At 36.8% G+C, this 20,934-nt stretch overlaps 2 protein-coding genes and 1 pseudogene across 4 annotated transcripts; 2 read left to right on the top strand and 1 right to left on the bottom strand.

Moving 5' to 3' along the window:
* The first annotated feature begins 614 nt into the window (after positions 1–614).
* Positions 615–3,432, top strand: LOC149393288 (auxin-responsive protein IAA14-like). Its single transcript, XM_089617713.1, has 5 exons — positions 615–1,176; positions 1,661–1,917; positions 2,448–2,583; positions 2,805–2,866; positions 3,029–3,432. The coding sequence occupies exons 1-5, from the start codon at positions 875–877 to the stop codon at positions 3,064–3,066; spliced, it is 795 nt and encodes a 264-aa protein (XP_089473839.1). The 5' UTR covers positions 615–874; the 3' UTR covers positions 3,067–3,432.
* Positions 3,433–6,695: 3,263 nt separating this feature from the next.
* LOC149393289 (uncharacterized) lies at positions 6,696–7,883 on the top strand (annotated as a pseudogene).
* Positions 7,884–9,349: 1,466 nt separating this feature from the next.
* Positions 9,350–12,920, bottom strand: LOC149393290 (uncharacterized). Of its 3 annotated transcripts, none has more exons than XM_089616332.1 (8): positions 12,725–12,920; positions 12,550–12,636; positions 12,358–12,479; positions 12,133–12,274; positions 11,977–12,050; positions 11,668–11,866; positions 10,593–10,706; positions 9,350–9,640 (listed from the first exon to the last, which is right to left on the bottom strand). In XM_089616332.1, exons 2-7 carry the CDS (start codon positions 12,608–12,610, stop codon positions 10,597–10,599), a joined length of 708 nt encoding a protein of 235 aa, XP_089472458.1. In that variant the 5' UTR covers positions 12,611–12,636; positions 12,725–12,920; the 3' UTR covers positions 9,350–9,640; positions 10,593–10,596. The 3 variants fall into 3 exon arrangements, with proteins under 3 accessions (XP_089472458.1, XP_089472457.1, XP_089472456.1); XM_089616331.1 differs by having other exon boundaries at positions 9,351–10,115; XM_089616330.1 differs by having other exon boundaries at positions 9,352–10,122.
* Between the last annotated feature and the right edge of the window lie 8,014 nt (positions 12,921–20,934).

Consider the following 20,934-nt stretch of genomic DNA (forward strand, 5'->3'; position numbering starts at 1 on the left):
ATCTGTGATTATTTAAAAAAAAATTAGTAATATGTTGTTCACGTTTATTTGAAAGTCTATAAATTGAAATTCATATAAAAAACAATTAAAATACAATTATATAATATAAAATATATAAGTTAAATATATGTTGGCTAAAATATGATACGTCAAAAATTGATAAAATTATTAAAATAAAAAATAAAAAAAACAAAAGTTTTTTTATTAACAATAAAGTTTTTGGTCGATAATAAAACAATGTTCAATGTTCAATGGTGTATATAATAGAGTTTAGGTTTGAGATAGTGTGAATGCACAAAAATATTATTTAAATAAAGGAAGAACTTCAATAAATTAAACATCCCATATTAATATCTTATATGGCGAATTAGATAAATTAGAAGAATAATGATTATGGCCAGAACCGTGAGCCATAATTAAATTAAATGTGATGGCTCGACTGTTGGTGGTGAAAACCATGCCAGCCACAGCCTCGAAATCTAATCATGATCGTCATGATGAAGATCAAGTTGCGCAATGGCCCACCGAAAGATCGGACGCGCCAAAATCCTACACGTGTCAGCTCTTCATTACACCATAGACACGATATGACATACACATGCACTCACTCACACACACACACACAACACAAACGTCCACAAGGGCTTATATTATTGAGTGGGGAATCATTATCACTCTCACTTCCTCAATAACTAAAATAAAAAAATAATACATCTTTGGAAGAATAAGAAGAAGAAGAAGAAGAAGAACAAGTAGAAGAAGAAGAAAGAAACAAAGACAATCAGAAGAAGAAGAAAGAAGAACTTGTGGGAGAGACTATTTTCGATATATTATCATCATTATTATTATTATTATTGTGGTGGTGGTGGTGATAATGACGAGTAGTACTATGAGCGAGAGAGATTTGAACTTCAAAGAGACTGAGTTGTGCCTGGGTTTGCCTGGGGGTTCTCTCAAGTCTACAGGGAAGAGAGGCTTCTCTGAGACCGTCGATCTGAAGCTCAATCTTCATCATAACCAGTCTAAGGAAGAAAGTGAAGAAGAAGAAGAAGATCTGATCATCAATGAGAGCGTAACAGCCAAGAAGAACAACACAAACGCAACCAGCAACATCATCAACACTGTCGCTAACACCAACGACAAAACCACCAAAGATCCAGCAAAACCACCTGCCAAGTAATTAACCTTTTCTTCTTTCCTTTTTCTTTTTTTTTTCTTTCTTTGAACATATATTTATTTTAGTATTTATATTTATATTTTGTGTTCTTTGTAAACATAACATATCTGACACCTCCACTATAACACTGGAACAGGCCTTATCTCCTACACCAATAATTAATAAATTCAATATACTAGCTTTTACCATGAAACATACATTTAAGGAGGAAAAGAAAAATAAAATGCATGCGTAAACTAGTCTTTGCATATGAAATTAATTATATTCATAATTTAATTAGTTCATAAAAGCCATATTATTTCCTTTCCCTTTGATACTACACCTTCAGATCTTTCCCTTCAAACCTTAAAAAACAAAAAATTTAGTGCAATTAGTACAAAAATAGGGTTTCCTTTTTTTCCCTTAAAAAAATCGTTAGAGGTATTATCTTTATACAAAACTAACAAACTTTTTTTTTCCCCTATGTTCCAATATTGACAATAGAGCACAAGTTGTGGGTTGGCCACCAGTGAGATCTTACAGGAAGAACATAATGGCACAGAAGAGCAGCCCAAGCGAGCACGAAATCTCCGGTGGCTCTGAGAAGACAAGCTCCGGCGGTGGCGCCAGTGTTGCGGCGGCTTTTGTGAAGGTTTGCATGGACGGCGCGCCATATCTGCGAAAAGTTGACCTGAAGATGTACAAGAGCTACCAAGAGCTCTCTGATGCCCTTGCCAAGATGTTCAGCTCCTTTACCATGGGTATAATTAATATATTACATCATAATATTATACTACTTTTTATTAATTTTATACATAGGTTTTAATTTTTCATACTCTCTTCAAAAATTAATAATTAAAAGAGGTGTGAAATTTAAGGGGATATATTATGTTTGCGCCATGTTTTCATGAAGAATATTTCCGAAAACGGCCGGTTATAAAATAAAATTTAGGTTTATTTTAGATGTAAGAAACAGACAATAGTGTACTACAAGCAAGTCAAATTAGGAAGAAAAAGGTAAAATAAAACAAAATACGCTATGACAAGTTATGTAATTAGCTTAAAAACCACATGCTGGCTGAATTTATTATAGTTTTATTTTTGGATTCATGTATATGCGCATATATATATATATATATATATATATATATATATAGCTCCTCTTGTAGATCTTAAGACTATAATATATGCCAAATGTTTTAACAACTTTACAGCTTTGAATTAGAACAATTTCTTTGAGCATAATTAACCTGAAATCTCATAATAAAAATGTATTGTTTATTAATTGAAGGGAATTATGGGTCCCAAGGAATGATAGACTTCATGAATGAAAGGAAGCTAATGGATCTTCTGAACAGTTCTGAGTATGTTCCGACCTATGAAGACAAGGACGGGGATTGGATGCTCGTCGGCGATGTTCCATGGGAGTGAGTTTTTCCTGCTTTTTATAAAACCCTAATATATATATATATACACACACACATATAAATATGTGTGTGTGTGTGTGTGTGTGTGTGTGTGTGTGTGTTTGTTTGTGTGTATGCGCTGCTGAATTTAGCAAATATATGCAGCTGATGAAACCTATTTCAGTTCAAATTAATCCATCATCACACTAATTAGTTACCTCGGCTCATTAATATGTATGTAGGATGTTTGTTAACTCATGCAAGCGCTTGCGAATAATGAAGGGATCAGAAGCAATTGGTCTTGGTATGTTATATATATATATATATATATATATATATATATATATATATATATATATATATATATATATTGAATTTCATACTATTTCTCTAAGGAAAAATTATGGTTATATTTTGGGACTAGCAAATTAACTTTGGCTGGTATATTACTTGATGGTGATTTCAGCTCCGAGAGCCATGGAGAAATGCAAGAGCAGAAGCTGAACGATACAATTTCATTATAAAAACATGTCGCCATAAGGAAGTTGTTTGTGCAAGGACAAATGGATCGGCTTACTCTGTGGACGTGTCTGTACTATTGGATCGTATATAGATATCAAAGATCTACTATTGGATATTTGTAATATTATTGGGACAACGAAGCAATAAACTTCAGCTATTGTCTGGCTTGTTTATTACTACTACGCCTTGGTGCTGAACAATTTCACGTTTTGTTTTTCCGTTTTTTTTTTTTTTTTTTTAATATTCTCTTCTCTGATTGTTCAAGTCCTTGCTATCATATCATAGCTGTTTCTGTGTGTATTTTGTTCTTTTAATTTTTATTAATGTACTCTTTTCTTTTTTTTCTTCCTTCCTCTGTGGAAAAGATTCTTCATGTCATTAACTTTAATTATCTATTGTATATAAGTTCATGTATATATATATACATGTTTGTGATTGATTAGAATTATTGTACTGGCATTATTTTTAGTTGAGAATTAATAATGGTGTATTCATAAAACTTGAGATGACCCAAAGTTATGCAAGAGGGAACAAAGCCATGTGAATGTTTGATGGGGCTCTCATTTATGTCCATTTAATTAATCCTTCTTTGTTTATTTGACATTCATTGGGACAATACATATAATTAATCAACATGCGTCTACGTATGTAATACATACATGTTTCTATTCAAACATCAGTTAATGCGACTATTATTTTTATTATATATATATAATGCGAGTGAAAGTGTATATGTGCTTTGACCGGTGTGTAATTGTGGCTGAAATTCTTTTTTTCTTTAATGCTGTATTATATATCTTGTAACTTTTTTTTTTTTGAAACTGTATATCTTGTAACATTTGCATCATTGCATGTGTATCTGCGTTTGAGGCTTTTAGTTTTCTTATATATATATATATATATATATATATATATATCGTGTGTGATTCTTGGGATCGATTAAATATATTCTTGGATCAATACGATTTTTTCACCTTCTCACTCTCCATCAAATATTAGTATTTAAGATTTCTTGGATCTGAAAAATCTGACAGTTTGGCAGACTGAGTCTAAAAGCTTTGATGAGAAAATAAGTAGGGTTTGACAAGTTGGCGTACTAGTACTAGTAGAATAACTATGATCGAACAAAATCATAATAGAGGCTATATATATATATATATATATATATATATATATATATATAATAAAAGGGTCTGAATATATTATAATAAGGCCTGATTAACTAAAAGAAATACAACTCTGAGTTGGGCATGGCAGAGTTAATATCGACAGAAAGTGCATGGAATCCTGATGTATACACATGATATCGCTCATGGTTTTGAATATTCATATACATAATATAATTCCATTTCCCCTTAAAAAAATATTCCATTTTTAATCATGAGCAGGGATAAAGTTTACACCTACGTTCATTCCTGGATGGCTCTAGCTGCTACTATGTAGCTTCTTATATATTTTATAGAAAAACTGAATACATTGTTTATAAGCTTGTGTCCTTTTTTATTTATAATAATTGAAAACCAAAAGCCTCGATTCAACTTATTCCTTCCCTTATATTGCATTAAAAATTTGTTACTCTACTTTATTCCTCTAGAAGATAGTTGATTTTTTTTTTTTTTTTTTTTTGTATAGATATTTCCTTACATTCTACAAAAGCATGTGAACACAAATTATAATGATAACTTTATAAGACACATACAAAAAACAAACTTACTAGAATTTTTACATTTGTTGGGGTATGTTAGAAACCGGTAGAATATGAAAGACAAGAATACAAAGATGTACGTTAGAAATACCATACAGAAAAAATACGGACAAACTGAGATTTTTTTTTCTTTTTTTGAGAAATAGACATTTATTACATGAAAATCTAGGTTAATTACAGACTCTGTCGAGAGAGGAATTTTCTCCAACCAAGTGAGTTTATCATCTATGAAAAGAGTTAAAGTTGTTAAAACTGTAGGCTGCGATATTCGCTATTGTATAGATTTGAGACAACTCTACTCCTAAAAATTAAACAATAAATTAGATACATCCGACAAAATAGAACCAAACTTGTTTCTAAAAATAGAGCGCTTCACAAGAGCTTGGACCACCGTCTTAACATTTGACTCCACTAAGTGGAAAGGCAATTTCACATCCAAAGCCCAAGATAGACCAAGGCGAAGAGCAAGAGCCTCGAATCGCACAAGTATAACCGGGGAGGGAAAAAGCCTATTCGGCGAAAAGAGAAAGAGCATCAAAAAGTTGGTTTTGATTTGCACGTATATAACCGAGGAGAAAAAAAAGTGCCAAAAGTAAAGTGTTAAATATCATCGGTGCAATTCGAATTATATTTCACATTTATCGTCTTTCCAACAAAGCCTATTCAAATTACCAAATCTCAAACAGTAATATAACCCAAGACATTTCTTGCAGGCTGAACCCAATAAATAGCAGGGGGTTAAGTTATTCCCGGGATTATTATTGTCGTTAGCTGAGCCGGAAAAATCGGGGATGTCTGTCGATTGCAAAGATCCCGGAGACATTTGAAGGACTAGCAGAGAAGAAGATTTTGTTGATGCAATCATGTTGAGACATGAGATATGCGCATTCTTAATCTGATCCATGGTACTCGGCGAGGCAGTCCGGACGAGCCAAGGATGGAGATAGATGCGCGCATTCTGAAACTTTGACTAAAATCTAAAAAGGAACTAGAGAATGGCTAGTTGCAACAAATTCTTATTATTCTTATGGTGTTGAACCATATTTTACAACAAGTGGAATATCCTACGAAAATACTTATATTTTGCTCTCATTATCTATTTATTATATTTCAAATTAGCTATCTATGAAAGTAATTGTAACATATCATGGAATACGGTGTAAATTGAAAATCATATGCAACTAATCTTTTTTTTTTCTAAGCTTCAAAAAAATATGTATTATATTTCTAAAATTTAAGCAATATTCAAAATTCATAAGTGTAACTATTAGAGCAGCTCCAACGCTGGCATCTTTACGCTGATGTGGAGAGATCTTTAGGAAAATCTTATTGCTCAAAGCGTTGTGGGCAAGGCTAGTGGTAAAGCAAATATGGCATCGGTGCCCTTGCCTGGCACCGATGCCCACATCTTTTTAAAAAAATATATATGTAATCAATTAAAAATAACTAATAAATTAGTATTAATCCTCTTCTATTCAACTACCCCCAATTAATTTTATCTACCATTCAACTACCAATTTTATCATATTCCCATTTTTTTAAAACACATTCTCAATTTTAGAAAATGGTTATTCATTAATTTACAAGTAACAACTACATTTAACTATTCCATGTTCTCAACAATTTTACCATATTCCTAATTTTATGGGAATTCAATTTTTTTCCTCTATAAATAAGCACCGTGCTATTCATAATCTCCAAACCAAAATCAAAGTTTTCTCAAGTTTCTCTGTTCCCCACTATGGATTCCCATAATTCTCCCAATTTACCACATCCTCATAATTCTCTATCTACAAACTTCCAAAATCTAAATTCTTCGTAACCTCAATTCTCTACCTCTAACCCTTACTTGAATTTTTGCTCCACGCCACAACTCAAATCGTCATACTCTCAAAATACTTACGAAACTATGAGTTTAGACGATATCATAGTAGCAGAATGTACTGAGGAAATCGATGAAATATACTACAACAACATGATTGGTGGAGGTAGCTTACACAATCAACAAAAGAACAGAGCTCACCTGGATAAACGTCGTGAAGAAGGACATCAACGTGTGTCCAAAAAATTACTTTTCCGATAAACTGGTGTATACAGAAGATCAATTTCGGAGAAGATTTCGAATGCGTAGACACGTATTTGAACGCATAGTGCATGCCCTTGGTATTCACTCAAATTATTTTAAGATGAGGAATGATGCGATAGGGAGAAAAGGACTTTCACCGCTACAGAAAGGCACTACAGCTATACGAATGTTAGCTTATGCCGCAGATTATGTTGACGAATATGTTTGAATTGGTGAAAGTACTACTATCGAATGCCTGGTCAATTATGTTCGGGGAGTGAATGAGATATTCATTGACGAATGTCTGGGAAGGCCAAATGCCGATGACGTTCGCCGCTTGCTTCAAATGGGGGAGTCGCGTGGATTTCCTAGCGTGTTGGGAAGCATTGATTGCATGCATTGGGAATGAAAAAAGTGTAAAGTTGCATGAAAAGGTCAACTTACACGAGGTGGTTATGGTACTTCAACGATCATTCTCGAAGCAGTCGCATCATCGGATCTTTTGATTTGGCATGCATTTTTTTTTGTGTGCCAGGATCCAGTAATGATCTCAACGTGTTGAATCAATGGTTACTGTCTCCAGATGATATATATCCAGAGTGGGGTACGTTTGTTAAAATTGTCTCATTGCCTCTAGGAGAGAAGAGGCAAGTATTTGTGCGATGTCAAGAAGCAGTCCAGAAAGATGTGGAGCGAGCGTTTGGAGTACTTCAATCCCGATTTGCCAGTATATGAGGACCATCATGTTTTTGGAAAAGATATGTTCTTAAAGATATTAAGTATGCATGCATCATATTGCACAATATTATTGTTGAAGATGAACGAGATACATATGAAGGCGTGCTTAATCTGAATTATGACGAAAGTTTTGCCAACACCCTAACACTTGAAGTATCACATAGACCTATTTCGGATTTCCAAACGATGCTTGAGAGAAATGCGAAAATTCACGATAGAGGCATGCATCGCAATCTCCAAACACACTTGGTAGACCATATATGGACTCGATTTGGAGAAGATTTTCATTAGAAATTGTTCATTTACTCCTTTTATGTAATCTTATGAGAATTTTATTTTATAAATGTTGTTTATTTTAATTAAAAAAAGTATTATCGGATGAATTTTCATGCTTTCTCAACATTCGATTTTATAAATTAATTATATAATATAATGTTAAATGTTTAATTATTTATCATGTAAGAGGTGTGGAACCTAATCGGCATTGATGTGACAGCTGAAGACCTTACGACGATGATTTACGAATCGACCTACGCTCGAGTCGACATGGGGTTTGGAAACGGAGTGGTAAACTCCATTCCCGAGGGTCGTAAGGAGCAGAGCTCCTTGGACGAAAATTATATTGTAAGGGTTATTAGTTTAGGGTATTTTGAGAATTTCAAGCCCTTCTGTTAGCCCTAATGTGTTTCCTATACCCTATGCACTGATGTTCTTTGCAGAGCGCAAGAGAGTTGTAAACACATTTTCTCTCTATTTGGGTTTTTTAGTGAGAATCTGTAGCGGTAAAGTGGACGTAACTTTCGCATTGAAAGTGAACTACTATAAATCTGTGTGTGCTAATTTTTTTTCTTTGCGATTTCGTTTTTTGATTTTAGGTAGAATTGGTGTGTCGAATCCTAACATATCATATAAATATAAATAAATAAAAGTTATAGAAAATTAAAAAGAAAATATGGAGGTCAACTTTTATAAATTTGTTGCATTGGAGTAATTTTGTTAGAAATTGTCAACTTAATAATGTAAAAGAGAGATATAATTAAATATTATTATTTTTGTGACTCTTAGTATTGGAGTTGCTCTTAGAGAACCAAAGTTCTAAACATGAAGTTTTAGAGCTTTACACCCACCAGTGGTAGCCAAATTCCTTCTGATATATTTGTTTTTGCATATAAAAACGAGGGTACAATCTTAACAGGTTATGCTAATTGCTAAATTATAGTTGAAAAAAAAAAAAATTTGAGGAGCTTCTTATTTTATAAAACAGGTGATGTATAATTATAAAGTCGTCAAGTGGTTTTTGGTACACATACACAATCTCACTTCTAAATAACCAAAACCCTGATTACAAATAAATTTCAACTTGAAGAGCAAATAATTATTTCTTCAGAGAGACCGAGACATCTCACGTCACAGTCACTCCAAATTCCTACACCTACCAATTCTGTTCAAATCTCAGTGATATTAAAAAGCGAAAATGGAAACGACATAAACTACAATAAAAAGGCCAGTACAGTCCACTGAATCGGTACCTCGAGTCCAGAGCCATTTCTCAGTGATATTATCCTCATTTGTTTTAGCCTGTGAATTGTCGTCCTAAGTGAATTATTACGACATGCCACAATGAAAAAGCTGAGCCCCCCTCATATGCTTCAGCTTTTATTTCTTTTATAGCCCAAAAATATACTGTTAAACGAAGATCGATGTGTCACGGTTCTAATAATTTGGGTAATAACTAAAAGGCATAGATTTGGCAGCTTTTTTTTTTTTTTTTTTTTTTTTTTTAGGGCAACTTTATTTGCTTACACTTCTTCATGGGAACTGTTAGACTGAAAAGAGGTCAGCGACATCAATAGTGTGTAAAACCATGAATGTAAAGCCAATGCATCAATGAAGTTAGTTGAGTTTGACGGTCAAAAGCTTATATTTTTTGAAGTACAGACTATTTCTCATCTCAAACTGAAATTTTTCTCTTTGAAGATCCTGTGATGAGTATTTTAACTCAGCAAAATACCATCTTGGGCCGAATAAATAATACAATTATCCGATGACTGCATAAAACAAATTTAAACCCGGATTAATGCCAATACATCAAAGCTTGCGCATAAAGCACAGTTTAAAAGCAAAAAACCACTAGTGGAGTCTATCAGTATAATCCTCTTTTCCCTGCTAAAGAGATTCATTTAGCAATACCAATGAAAAACGACAAATATAACTACACATCTTGGTTAGCGCACAGAAAAATCTTGTCAGCGCACGTCGGAATGGGCTTCTGAAACTAGGCTGTCTATAAAACCTGTTGCCTTTGGGGATTTTGTGGAAGCCCAAAGTGTAAAGGATCTATGTTCTGGAGAGTTGGAACAGTTTTTAGGCCTCAATCATTTCTATGCATTATTTGATGTCACTTCTCTGCATTCTTTCATTCGTTGACGAGAAAGCAACATATCTTGAAACATTTATATTATTTGGTGCAGTTTCAGACAGTCTTAGTATGGAAGATGCTAATAACCCAGCCACATAGAAACACTGCACCCTTCAGATTAAATGAGCAGTTTAGTCATCTTGACAGAAGAGGAGATGAATAATTCAAAAAGAAAAGAAAAACAGTATGATGACAAATTAGCCCATAAAGTATATTTCCCCCGAAAACATCAAATCATGTTTCATAACATAGCCCTCTCCTAAGTTTTACTTCTAGTTCTATCTCTAAAGGGATCTAAAATATTTCCCCCGAAAACATCAAATCATGTTTCATAACATAGGCCTCTCCTAAGTTTTACTTCTAGTTCTATCTCTAAAGGGTTCTAAAATCGAAAGTGCGCAGATATTTTATTCTTAATCTCTCCTAAAACAGGATGTACTCGGCGATATAATTTTTTTTTCTTACGCACATTGTTAAACTGTTAATCTAATCTATTACACTCTGCAGAACAAGAAATTGTGTGTAAAGCTAAAAACACGTATGTGAACAAGTATACTACAAATGTAAGAAATACATATTACCATGTCATTTTGCCGGTATATGATTTTGGGCTTCTGCGAAGAAGTCTTTAGCATTACGTGCTACCTCTGCTTCAAGTACTGCTTCCAACAAAATGTCTGATCCGCTTGCATTATCTGTATTATACCATGTTATGAAACAAATTTAATTTAGATGACCAAGCTATTAGAAATGATTTACTTTAAGAAAAGTACTTGTAACGTATGCCAGAAATGACGATTTGCAACAAAAGTTCAAGTCAATCATTACTTTTCACAAAATACAGTTCACCAAGATATGGAGTTGATACAATAGTGTTATCAACTAGATTTTGAGAAGACATTAGGCCATTAAACTAGAGGTTAACATTAGTATTATTAAATGTGTTGACCTATAAATATGAGCTGAGAATAAATAAAAAAAAAAAGGAGGAACTTATTTGGGTTTTAGACTTAGCCTTTTGGAGAGTTCCGGGTGTCTCGAATACCCGGGTCTATCTTGTTTTTTTCTTTACTGTTCATGAAATTTGAAAGTTCCTATCAGATACCTACAGCAATCTATAATTTCGTTACAACAATGTATGATATATTCATACGAAAGGGGTGCAAGATAAGTGGTATAACAGGGATTGAATTCAGATGATCAAATATGTATGCCCTTCATACTTGTCAGCTGTCCTAAACATTTTCAGAATCATTAACCAAAATTAATTTATGCCTTGGAAACATAATAGTAAAGAAGGAAAATATAGCAAATGTTAGTAGTTTGTACAATGAGAATAATGCCACAAATCAAAACCAAGGCTCAATCAAATTGCAATACTATTTGCACAATGTTACGATAAAAAAGTGGAAACATCCTCAAACTAACCATTCACTTTGAATGATTTGAACTAAGCAATGGTAAAAAAGAGAAGTTTGAAACTGAGTATCATATCACAACTAAGTGAAAACTTGAAAAGAAAGAAATCTCACACATATAAAAATATGTTTAGCCCCAACCAAGCACTAGATTGAAATCGGCAGTACAATCTACATTAATCAAAATATATAAATAAATAAATAACATTATTAACTGATAAATCTGAACTTAAATTACCCTTGCGATTTGGTAACATCTTAGCAGTTTCGGCTGAGACCGGGAGGACCGCGAAAAGACCAGACTCGTCATCAAGCCCCAACTTTTCCACATTTTTCTTTAAGGAAGCGGCCTTTAGAGCCTCAACTTCAGCCAATTTCTCATATGAAGTTGCTTGGGCGTGCAAATCGACCGGCCCCGAAGTTCTGAATCCATTATTCTAAACGGGAAAAAATTAAACGTGATGAGTGACTTAACAATAACACCCTTTTCATCATACAAAAAAAATTTGACAAAACAGATTTGAGATGGATTTTCGATTTTTAGAACCTTCACAATTTTCTCAATCCGCTTCTTCAGCTCTTCTTCCCCGGCGAGCTTCTCCGACACAATCCCATCATTTCCTATCAAACACTAACATATGTCAACATTGCCAAACACACACACGAGAATGGCTTAAAGGCAGAGTAAGAAAAAAAAAATCACCAGAATCAGATGGAGGACTGGTCTGAGTTTGATTCTCCATGAAACCTCTTGTCATCGGACCGGGATTTATCAGCGACAGACCTCGAATTTCGTATCGGATCGCGTCTAACTTTGTCATCGTGTCTTGAAGCTCTTTGTGAACCTGAGTCAAGAAACTGCATTTCAAAACCTAACCGATGGAACAAACACTCTCAATTCAATTCAATTGATATCAGATTCTCTCACCTGACGAGCTTGAGATTGTTGCATCACATTGTCGAACTGTCCGCGAGCCAATTGTACATAACCCACTGCTCGACCAGCCATTCTACCAGCTGTTCTTGCGATTCTCGGAAGATCCTTCGGCCCTAAAAAAAAAAAAAAAAATTAAACACAAGTTTGACACTTGAGAGAGAGAGAGAGAGAGAGAGAGATTACCGATGACAGCAGCGGTGACTCCGATCAGAAGGAGGATTTCTCCGTACGAGAATCCAAGCATTTTTCAACCTCCTTTCGGTGCAAATTCTGAAACATTGAAGAAAAATAAGAATATCATCATCATCATCACCAACTACAAAAACAAAGAAAATCTACAAAAAGACCAATTTAATACCTGGTTCGCGGCAAAGAGAACTGTCGAGCTCCGTTATGAAAGGTTACAGACGGTCTTCTTCAGCATCGCCGTATCAGAGTCAGGGAAGCCGAACTCCAGTATAAATCGAAAGGAGAGAGAGAGATGGTCGGCGCCGGCGACTTGGGAGTAGGAGCGAGGATCGGCAGCGAGTTTTCTGTGTGTCTATGGAGGTTTGAACCGCATGTCGTATATAGTAATTCTAAAATAAAAAACGACATGTGTTGAGAAATGAGGACACAGAATAATAAAAACTTGTCGTTCCCATATTGAAGAAATTTCATAAAGTACACCTAAATGGGTACAAAATATCATTATTAGAACACGTTTATTAAAAATATCCAAAACTAAACCTTTTGCTCTACAATGGAAAAAAAAATACCCTTAAAACAATAAAAACACAAAAATTTCAGAAAAAACAAAAAAAAAAAAAGTAAAAACAGTCGCTCATATTCTCTCCCTCTCTCAATTCCCTCCTCCATTATTCCGACCGATTACGACGCCGAACGACCGGTTGCGACCAAGTACGACGTATTGCGACCTCTTTCGATGGAAACCGGTGGACAAGGCTTGAACTCCGGCGGTGGTGGTGGTCCAAGAGCTTGCGGGTCTCAATCCAAGAAAAAGGTAAGTTTTTTTCTTCGATTCTCTTGTTAAATCTAGTATTTAATAGTTAGAAATGTGTTTATGATAGATATATATATAAATAAGATTTAGGGCCATTTGGATTGATTTGGATTGATTTTGAAAAGTTAGGGTTTTAAAATTTTCCCGGAATTTGCGATGAACTTCAAGCATTTGCGACCGGTTGCGATGAAATGCATACCAAATTGCGACCGGTTGCGACCAATTGCGACCGTTTGCGATATTTATAATTTTTTTAAAAAAATTATATTTTGCGACCAAGTGTGACGATTTGCGACCAATTGCGACGGTTTGCGACCAACTGTGATGCTTTGCGACCAATTGCGACCGAAAATGATTTTTTGACTATTTTTTTTTTGTCTTTTGTAGGATCATTTGAAATACTTTTATGAAGTGGATTTCCCGGCTCGGGTCTCGTATCTTGGGTCCACATCATTGAAGAAAGTGTATGAGAGATTTTTCAAGTTGGAGATTTTGGATAGAGTTATCGTGACTCCGTTTGAGCAATTTTTTACGAAAGATCAAGTCGAGTTACAATACTCGGGCGTGCTTATACATAATTTGCTTCAGAGGAGGATTGAGCCCACTGCACGGGGAGAGATACACTTCGGAATAGGTTCTCAAAGAGTGAGATTTGGACGCCTTGAATACGCTTTAGTAAGCGGTTTCACGTATGAAGATGGTCCGAGTTTGACAGAACAACAAGAGTGCAAGAGCGACAGATTGATCACTGAGTACCTAAACGGCAGAGACAATTGCAAGTTGAGTGCGTTAATAAACGCGTTTAATGTTGTGCGAATGTGGATGATGCTTTTAAACTTGGCCTCTTAGTCTTCGTCTACAGGTACTTGCTTGGGCAAGTGACCAACGTCGCAATCGATGAAAGATTTAGGAAGTTTTTGCGTATCGTTGAAGACTTGCCGTTCTTCTACACATTGCCGTGGGGAAATATCACGTGGTCCGTACTTTGTACTGAACTCTCGGTGGACTTGGGGCATATTCACGAGAAGTTGAAGAAGAAGCCAGATGTGGATGAGAAAGAAGCAAAGTACACATTACGCAGCAATATTCAAATGGTTTAATACTGGACGTACGAGGCAATTCCGGATGTTGGAATTAAATTTGCTACAAACCACGACAGAGCAATGCCGAGAATGCATTCTTGGACCAGTAGCCTAATCATTACGGCGAAGGAATTGTTACCAATTCTCAGGAAAAAAAAAACGGTAATTTCTATTACTTTTAACTTTATTCAACTTTTAAAATCGGTAAAGCTTAAAAACATGTTTTGTTTTTGTAGACCGGAGTTTTACCGATATTGAGACCACGAGTTGGAGAGAAAGATTTTTTTGAGAATCTAGAGACGCAAACAAAGAAATGTCTATATCCGGTAGACATTGAGGGAGAAGCCGTGAAGGAGCTGGAAAATCTCGATGATGAGATTGATTTAGTAGCGTCAGTCGACGACAACAATGATGAAGAATACGATCCAAACGAACCACATGTTTCTCCTACTCATCGTCCTGGAGTTTCTCGTCGACAAGCTCTGCCTCCACAAGCTCCTGCTCCTGTACCAGCAGATGATCCCGACGCTCCAGTCATTATTAAACGCGCGATGTGGGACGAAATGATCCAGTGTCAATACATGCAAATGCGAATGCATGCCACGAACAGGAGACGCCTTGAGAGAATGAGGCGGGATCATGGATAATTTTATTTTTAATATATTTGTTATGTCTAACAACGTAATTCTTTGAACTTTTTTTTAATGTATTGAATTTTTTGTTATTTGAACTTGCAGATAGCCATGTGTCATAGGCTTAACATTATTTTCCATGACGTGACGGGTTTACCTCCCGGTGACGTACCCACTACACAGGCTCATGGCGAACAGAAGAAGCCATGACCGCCACCCGAAAAGCGAACCGCGTCAAAGCGGTCACCTTCTTCTTCGAGGCGATCACCTACTTCTTTGAGGCGGTCACCTTCTTCGCCGAGGCACTCAACTTCTTCGCTGAGGCACTCACCTACTACACAGGGGTCCCGTTCAAAGAGGCCAGCTTCAGACGACATCCCAGATAAACAGAAGTCGCTTCTAAAACCAGCTATGGACGCCGATAATGACTGGTTCAAGAAGCCGATGGAACCAGCGGAGTGGCTCGATGATTCGGTACGTTTTCGTTATACTAAAATTTTAATATGTTTGTCATATTATATTCCTCTTTAATTAGCTATGTTAACGTGTTACAGCATCTTGATGCTATTACGCACGTGATTCGGAGACGCCAACTAGAGCTCGACGATTACCGACAGGAAGTTCGCGTCATGAGTACAAGATGGGGCAGCTCTGTTATCTCAAGCTTTCTTAAAGAAGAAGAGAACAAAAAAGAAGGCATAAGGCTAGGCCAGAATCCCGAGCCAGTGAAGTGGAACCGTAATCTTGTGTTTAGGGAGATACAAGGACACAGAGGCAATAAAATATTGCCATGGAAGTCCGCAAAAGAGATAGGGTTCGTGGCCAACTTCAAAAACATCCATTGGATCACATTCCTCATTAACTTAGACGACTGGTATATCACCGTATCCGACTGCCAGAGAGAACTGGTCAGGAATCCAGAACGCGCGCCACTATTCCAAGAGCTGATGGAGGTGCGTATGAATATAACTTTTGTTTTGTTTCATTTAATATAGTAGTTTCATTTCTTAATTTTAATACTTTTGCAGAATTGGTGTCGAGCTATACCTCGGGCGATGGTCTTGAGTGGGGCATATGCTAGACATGAGAAGGCGTATTCTAATTTAGAGACTGGGGAGCCAACTCTGCCTCCATTGGAGTGGCGCATTGACGAAGAAGCCCCGCAGTGTTGTTGGAATTGATCTAGGGTTTAAGAAAAAGTTTAACGCTTCGGGTAAGCGGAGGAATTTTAAAAATTTTCTTTTGACAAGTAAAACGATTTTACTAACCTAGACAAAGAGCAAATACACGTAAATAAAAACTATTATGAGCATAATAAATTTACTAACTTTTTTAGAAGTTTGAACGTTGAGAAGCTTTTGGAAAGTTGCAACGTTCGTCTCCCCTCGCAGCACGTCTCTCTTTTTTCCTCGCCAACTCGAGCAACCACGAAAGTTTCTATCACTATAATCACTCGAGAGAAAAGGAATTAGTGAGTTGTCACTTTTAAACACGACGACTCAAGAACAAGTCTTATAGTCGAAGAGCTAAAAACGCTAGGTCAAATGAGGACCTAGGTGCCAAAACAAAAACGAAAAGAACTTAGAGAGAGAGAGAGAGAGAGAGGATGGGCTGCCAAGCTAGAGAGAGAAGCTCTCAATCTCTAAAACTTGGAATGAATGAACAATGAGAATGAGGCCTCTATTTATAGGGGATAGATTACCTTCATAAAAGTAGTTTCCTCTTTTGTACAATATCACATACTCATGAGCAAATATTGCCCCTATCCCCTTTAATTCACACGGCCATCTCTATGCTTCTAGAAGTAAATTTGTTTCCTCTTTTTGCTTGCCTTGGCCGCCCAAATACATTCCTCAATTAGGAAATTTGTTTCCTCTTTTTCTTTTGGCAAGTATCTACATACATTAATGCACAAAATAAACTCTCTTTCACACCATGGCATGAACGAAATTCAGCCTCCTTTTCCTAGGGTTGGACGTGCAAGGCTTCTAGAATGGGTTTCTAGATTTTTCTTCACTTGTTCATGACACACATAAGAAAAGCCCATTAAGAATTTTCAAGTAAAATTCCATGAAATGAACTTAATCCTCAAGGCCCAATAAACTCTTCATGGCCGAGTGTTTTAAGTTTCATTTGTCATCATATGATAATGTCAAAAAATTTATTGACATTCATTTCGTCCTATGTCTAAAAAGACAAAAATACCCTTTAGACAATTTTCGTAAAACTTGTCTCGTTCTTGTTTTGACTTAGCTTCTAGTTTAACTATTCCTACTCAATATGATTTGTGACAATGACCTCACGGATCCAAATGAACAAAGCTTGAGCTAAAAACTTGGACTCAAAGCTTATGACTTCGAGGTTCCTTTGAGTTAGCGACAACCCCACTATTATCAAATAAAGGGTCATGGGCTCGTCGACGTTTGGAACAACTTCCAAATACTTAAGGAATTTTCTAAGCCATACAGCCTCTTTGGATGCTTCAAAAGCAGCCACATATTATGCTTCCATTATGGAGTCAGCAATGCAAGATTGCTTAATACTCCTCCACACAACTGCACCACCATTAAGGATGAACACATATCCCGAAGTGAATTTCCTGGAATCCTTATCCGCTTGAAAATCGGAGTCGGTATATCCCGTCTTAGTCAGGTCAGTACCTGAATATGTAAGCATCAACTTCCTAGTTCTTCGAAGATACTTGAGAACATGCTTAATAGAAATCTAGTGCTCGGGTCCAGGGTTAGATTGGAAACGGCTAACTACGCCAACAGCGAAACAGATGTCAGGTCTAGTGCAAAGCATAGCACACATGAGGTTTCCTACGACAGAGGCGTAAGGAATTTTCCTCATGTCTTCAATCTCTTGTGCAGTCTTGGGAGACTGGTCCTTAGAGAGTAAGACTCCATGCCTAAAGGGCGTTTGGCCCTTCTTGGGGTCTTGCATCGAGAAGCGATCCTTCACCTTATCAATATAAGATGCTTGAGAGAGCGACAGAGTCCGGTTCTTCCTATCTCGAAAGATTTGGATCTCCAGAATGTATGCGGCTTCTCCTAGATCCTTCATATCGAATTTGCTTTGCCAGTAAGACCTTAACCTCAAATAATTTACCCACACCGTTACCTATGAGTAATATATTATCGACATGTAGCACCAGGAACACAAATTTACCTTCGTGCATTAACTTGTAAACGCACGGCTCATCTATTGACTGCTCAAAGCCGAAGCTCTTTACAGTTTCATCGAATCTAATATTCCATGACCTAGATGCTTGCTTTAATCCATAAATGGACTTAAGCAACTCACAAACCTTGGTCTCTTGACATTTTTCCATGAAACCGTCTGGTTGAGCCATATAAATGCGCTCGTCAAGATTGCCATTCAGGAAGGCCGTCTTGACATCCATTTGCCAGATCTCATAGTCGAGAGCTGCAGCTATGGATGAGAGTATGCGGATGGATTTAAGCATCGCGACTGGCGAGAAGGTTTCTTCATAGTCAATCCCTTCTTGTGGGGTATAACCCTTAGCCACAAGTCGTGCTTTGAACGTCTCGACGTTCCCATCCGGACCATTTTTCTTCTTGTATATCCACTTACAACCTACTGGTGTAATCCCTTCAGGAAGGTCTACAAGTATCCAGACTTTGTTGACATACATCGAGTGCATTTCAACTTTCATGGCGTCAAGCCAAAGGTTTGATTTAGAACAAGCCATTGCTTGGCTATAGGAAACAGGGTCATCCATGTCAGAAACGGCTACGAGAGAGTCTCCATAGGACATGTACCTGTCAGGCTTTTGAGTAGCCCTCCCACTAAGTCGAAGTACTACTTGACAAGATTCTGATGAGTTAGGTTGTGCTTCAGTTGGGGTAAGAACAGTTCTTACAGATGAGGTAGAAGCTTCTTCACCCATCTTTTCTTCAAGCACAATTTTGCTTCTAGGTTTTTCATCTTTCATAAAGTCCTCCTCATGGAAACGAGCATTCGTGCTAACGAAAGTCTTATCGTCCTCGGGATTATAGAAAATGAAACCTTTGGTTTCCTTTGGATATCCGACGAACAGACACAATTCTGACCTACTAGCCAACTAGCTAGTCTTTTGCCTCAGCACGTATGCAGGGCAACCCCAAATTTTGATGCGGCCAAGATTTACTTTACAGCCAGTCCATCGTTCATAAGGAGTACCAGGAACCGTTTTGGACGGAACTAGGTTCAGAATGTAAGCGGCTGTTTCGAGGGCATATCCCCAAAAGGAAAAAGGGAGTGATGAGTAACTCATCATTGATCTAACCATCTCCATAAGAGTTCGGTTTCTTCTCTCTGACACTCTGTTTTGTTGAGGTGAGCCAGGTGCAGTAAGCTGAGAAGCAATACCTTCTTCTTTAAGAAATTCATCGAACTCTGCAGACATATACTCACCACCTCGATCGGATCGAATGGTTTCGATCACTTTGTCAGTTTGCTTTTCCACTAAAGCCCTAAAGACCTTAAATATGTTAAAGGTCTTGGATTTGTGTTTGGGCAAATAGACAAAACTATATCTTGAGTAATCATCGGTGAATGTAACGAAGTATTCGTATCCTCCACGTGCCTGTTGACTAAGCGGACCACATACATCAGAATGTACTAGTTCCAGCAACTCAAGGGCTCTTCGACCCTTGGCTGAGAAAGGTCGCTTAGTCATTTTTCCTTGAATACAAGATTCACAAATAGGTAGTGAACCTATTGCAGAGGCTTGGAGTGGAACGTCCCTCACAAGTCTCTTAATCCTATCTAGACTGATATGACCAAGTCTTAAGTGCAAGAGATATGTTGATTTTATTAGATCGGAGGATTCAGAAAGTTTGATCCTCTTTGGCTCCCTAACTAGATCGTTATCTATTTCGGTGTCTAAAAGAGAAGGTTGAGTGAGATAAATGTAAAAAGACCATTCTTCATACATGCATCAGTGACAAAAGAATTATCAGGAACAATAATCTTGCTCAAGAAGATGAGCAAATGATATTAAGTTCTTTCGAAAGGTAGGAACAAAATAAACATCATTCAAGTTTAAAGTGCGGTCTTCAAAAGACAGCATCACGGATCCCACAGCCTTCGCAGACACCAGGCTCCCATCACCCCATTTGAAACAGAAGTCGCCTTCCTCTAAGCTTTCGGTTTTCTTGAAACCATTCAAGGAACAACAAATATGGTTAGTAGCAATGGAGTCAAGAATCCACGTTGATACATTATCAGCTACTAAGCATGCTTCGGTAATTAGTACAATATTATGTTCCTTTGCTTTGAGTGAGGCAGGACAGTTTCTCTTTTCGGCCTTATGAGGTCTCTTCTTAGATCCAGAGGTGGAAGCTTTGTGCTCAGTAGCATGAGCCTCTCTTTGATTCCTCTTTCTCTTAGTGAGACCTTCAGCAGTGTGAAGCTCCTTCATAAGCATGGTAACAATGTACTCTAGCTTGTTCATGGAGTAGTTTTACTTGAAGGTATCGAAAGAGTCGGGGAGACTTTCCAAGATCATATCTATTTTGGTCTCCTCGTCAATATTAGATCCTAGGATTTCCATCTAATTCAGGTAACTAATGATCATCATCATATGGTCCCTGACAGGAGTCCCAGCCTTCATGCGACAGTTCATAAACTGTCGGACTGCTTTTTGCCTTGTTTGACGACTTTTCCCTCCAAACATCTCATGAAGATTGTAGAGCATGTCAGCGGAAGTCTCGATGTCACGATGTTGCTGTTTCAGCATATTGTTCATAGATGCTAAGATATAGCAACTCACAATCTCATCGGATCAAAGCCAAGCCGCTAAGGCGTCTTTGTCCTCTTGAGTCGAATCATCATTCGTTAGAGG

This window comes from Urtica dioica, chromosome 6, assembly GCF_054948205.1.
Source record: "Urtica dioica subsp. dioica isolate 48M chromosome 6, U.dioica_male_clone48M_v1_H2, whole genome shotgun sequence".
Classification (NCBI taxonomy): Eukaryota; Viridiplantae; Streptophyta; class Magnoliopsida; order Rosales; family Urticaceae; genus Urtica; species Urtica dioica.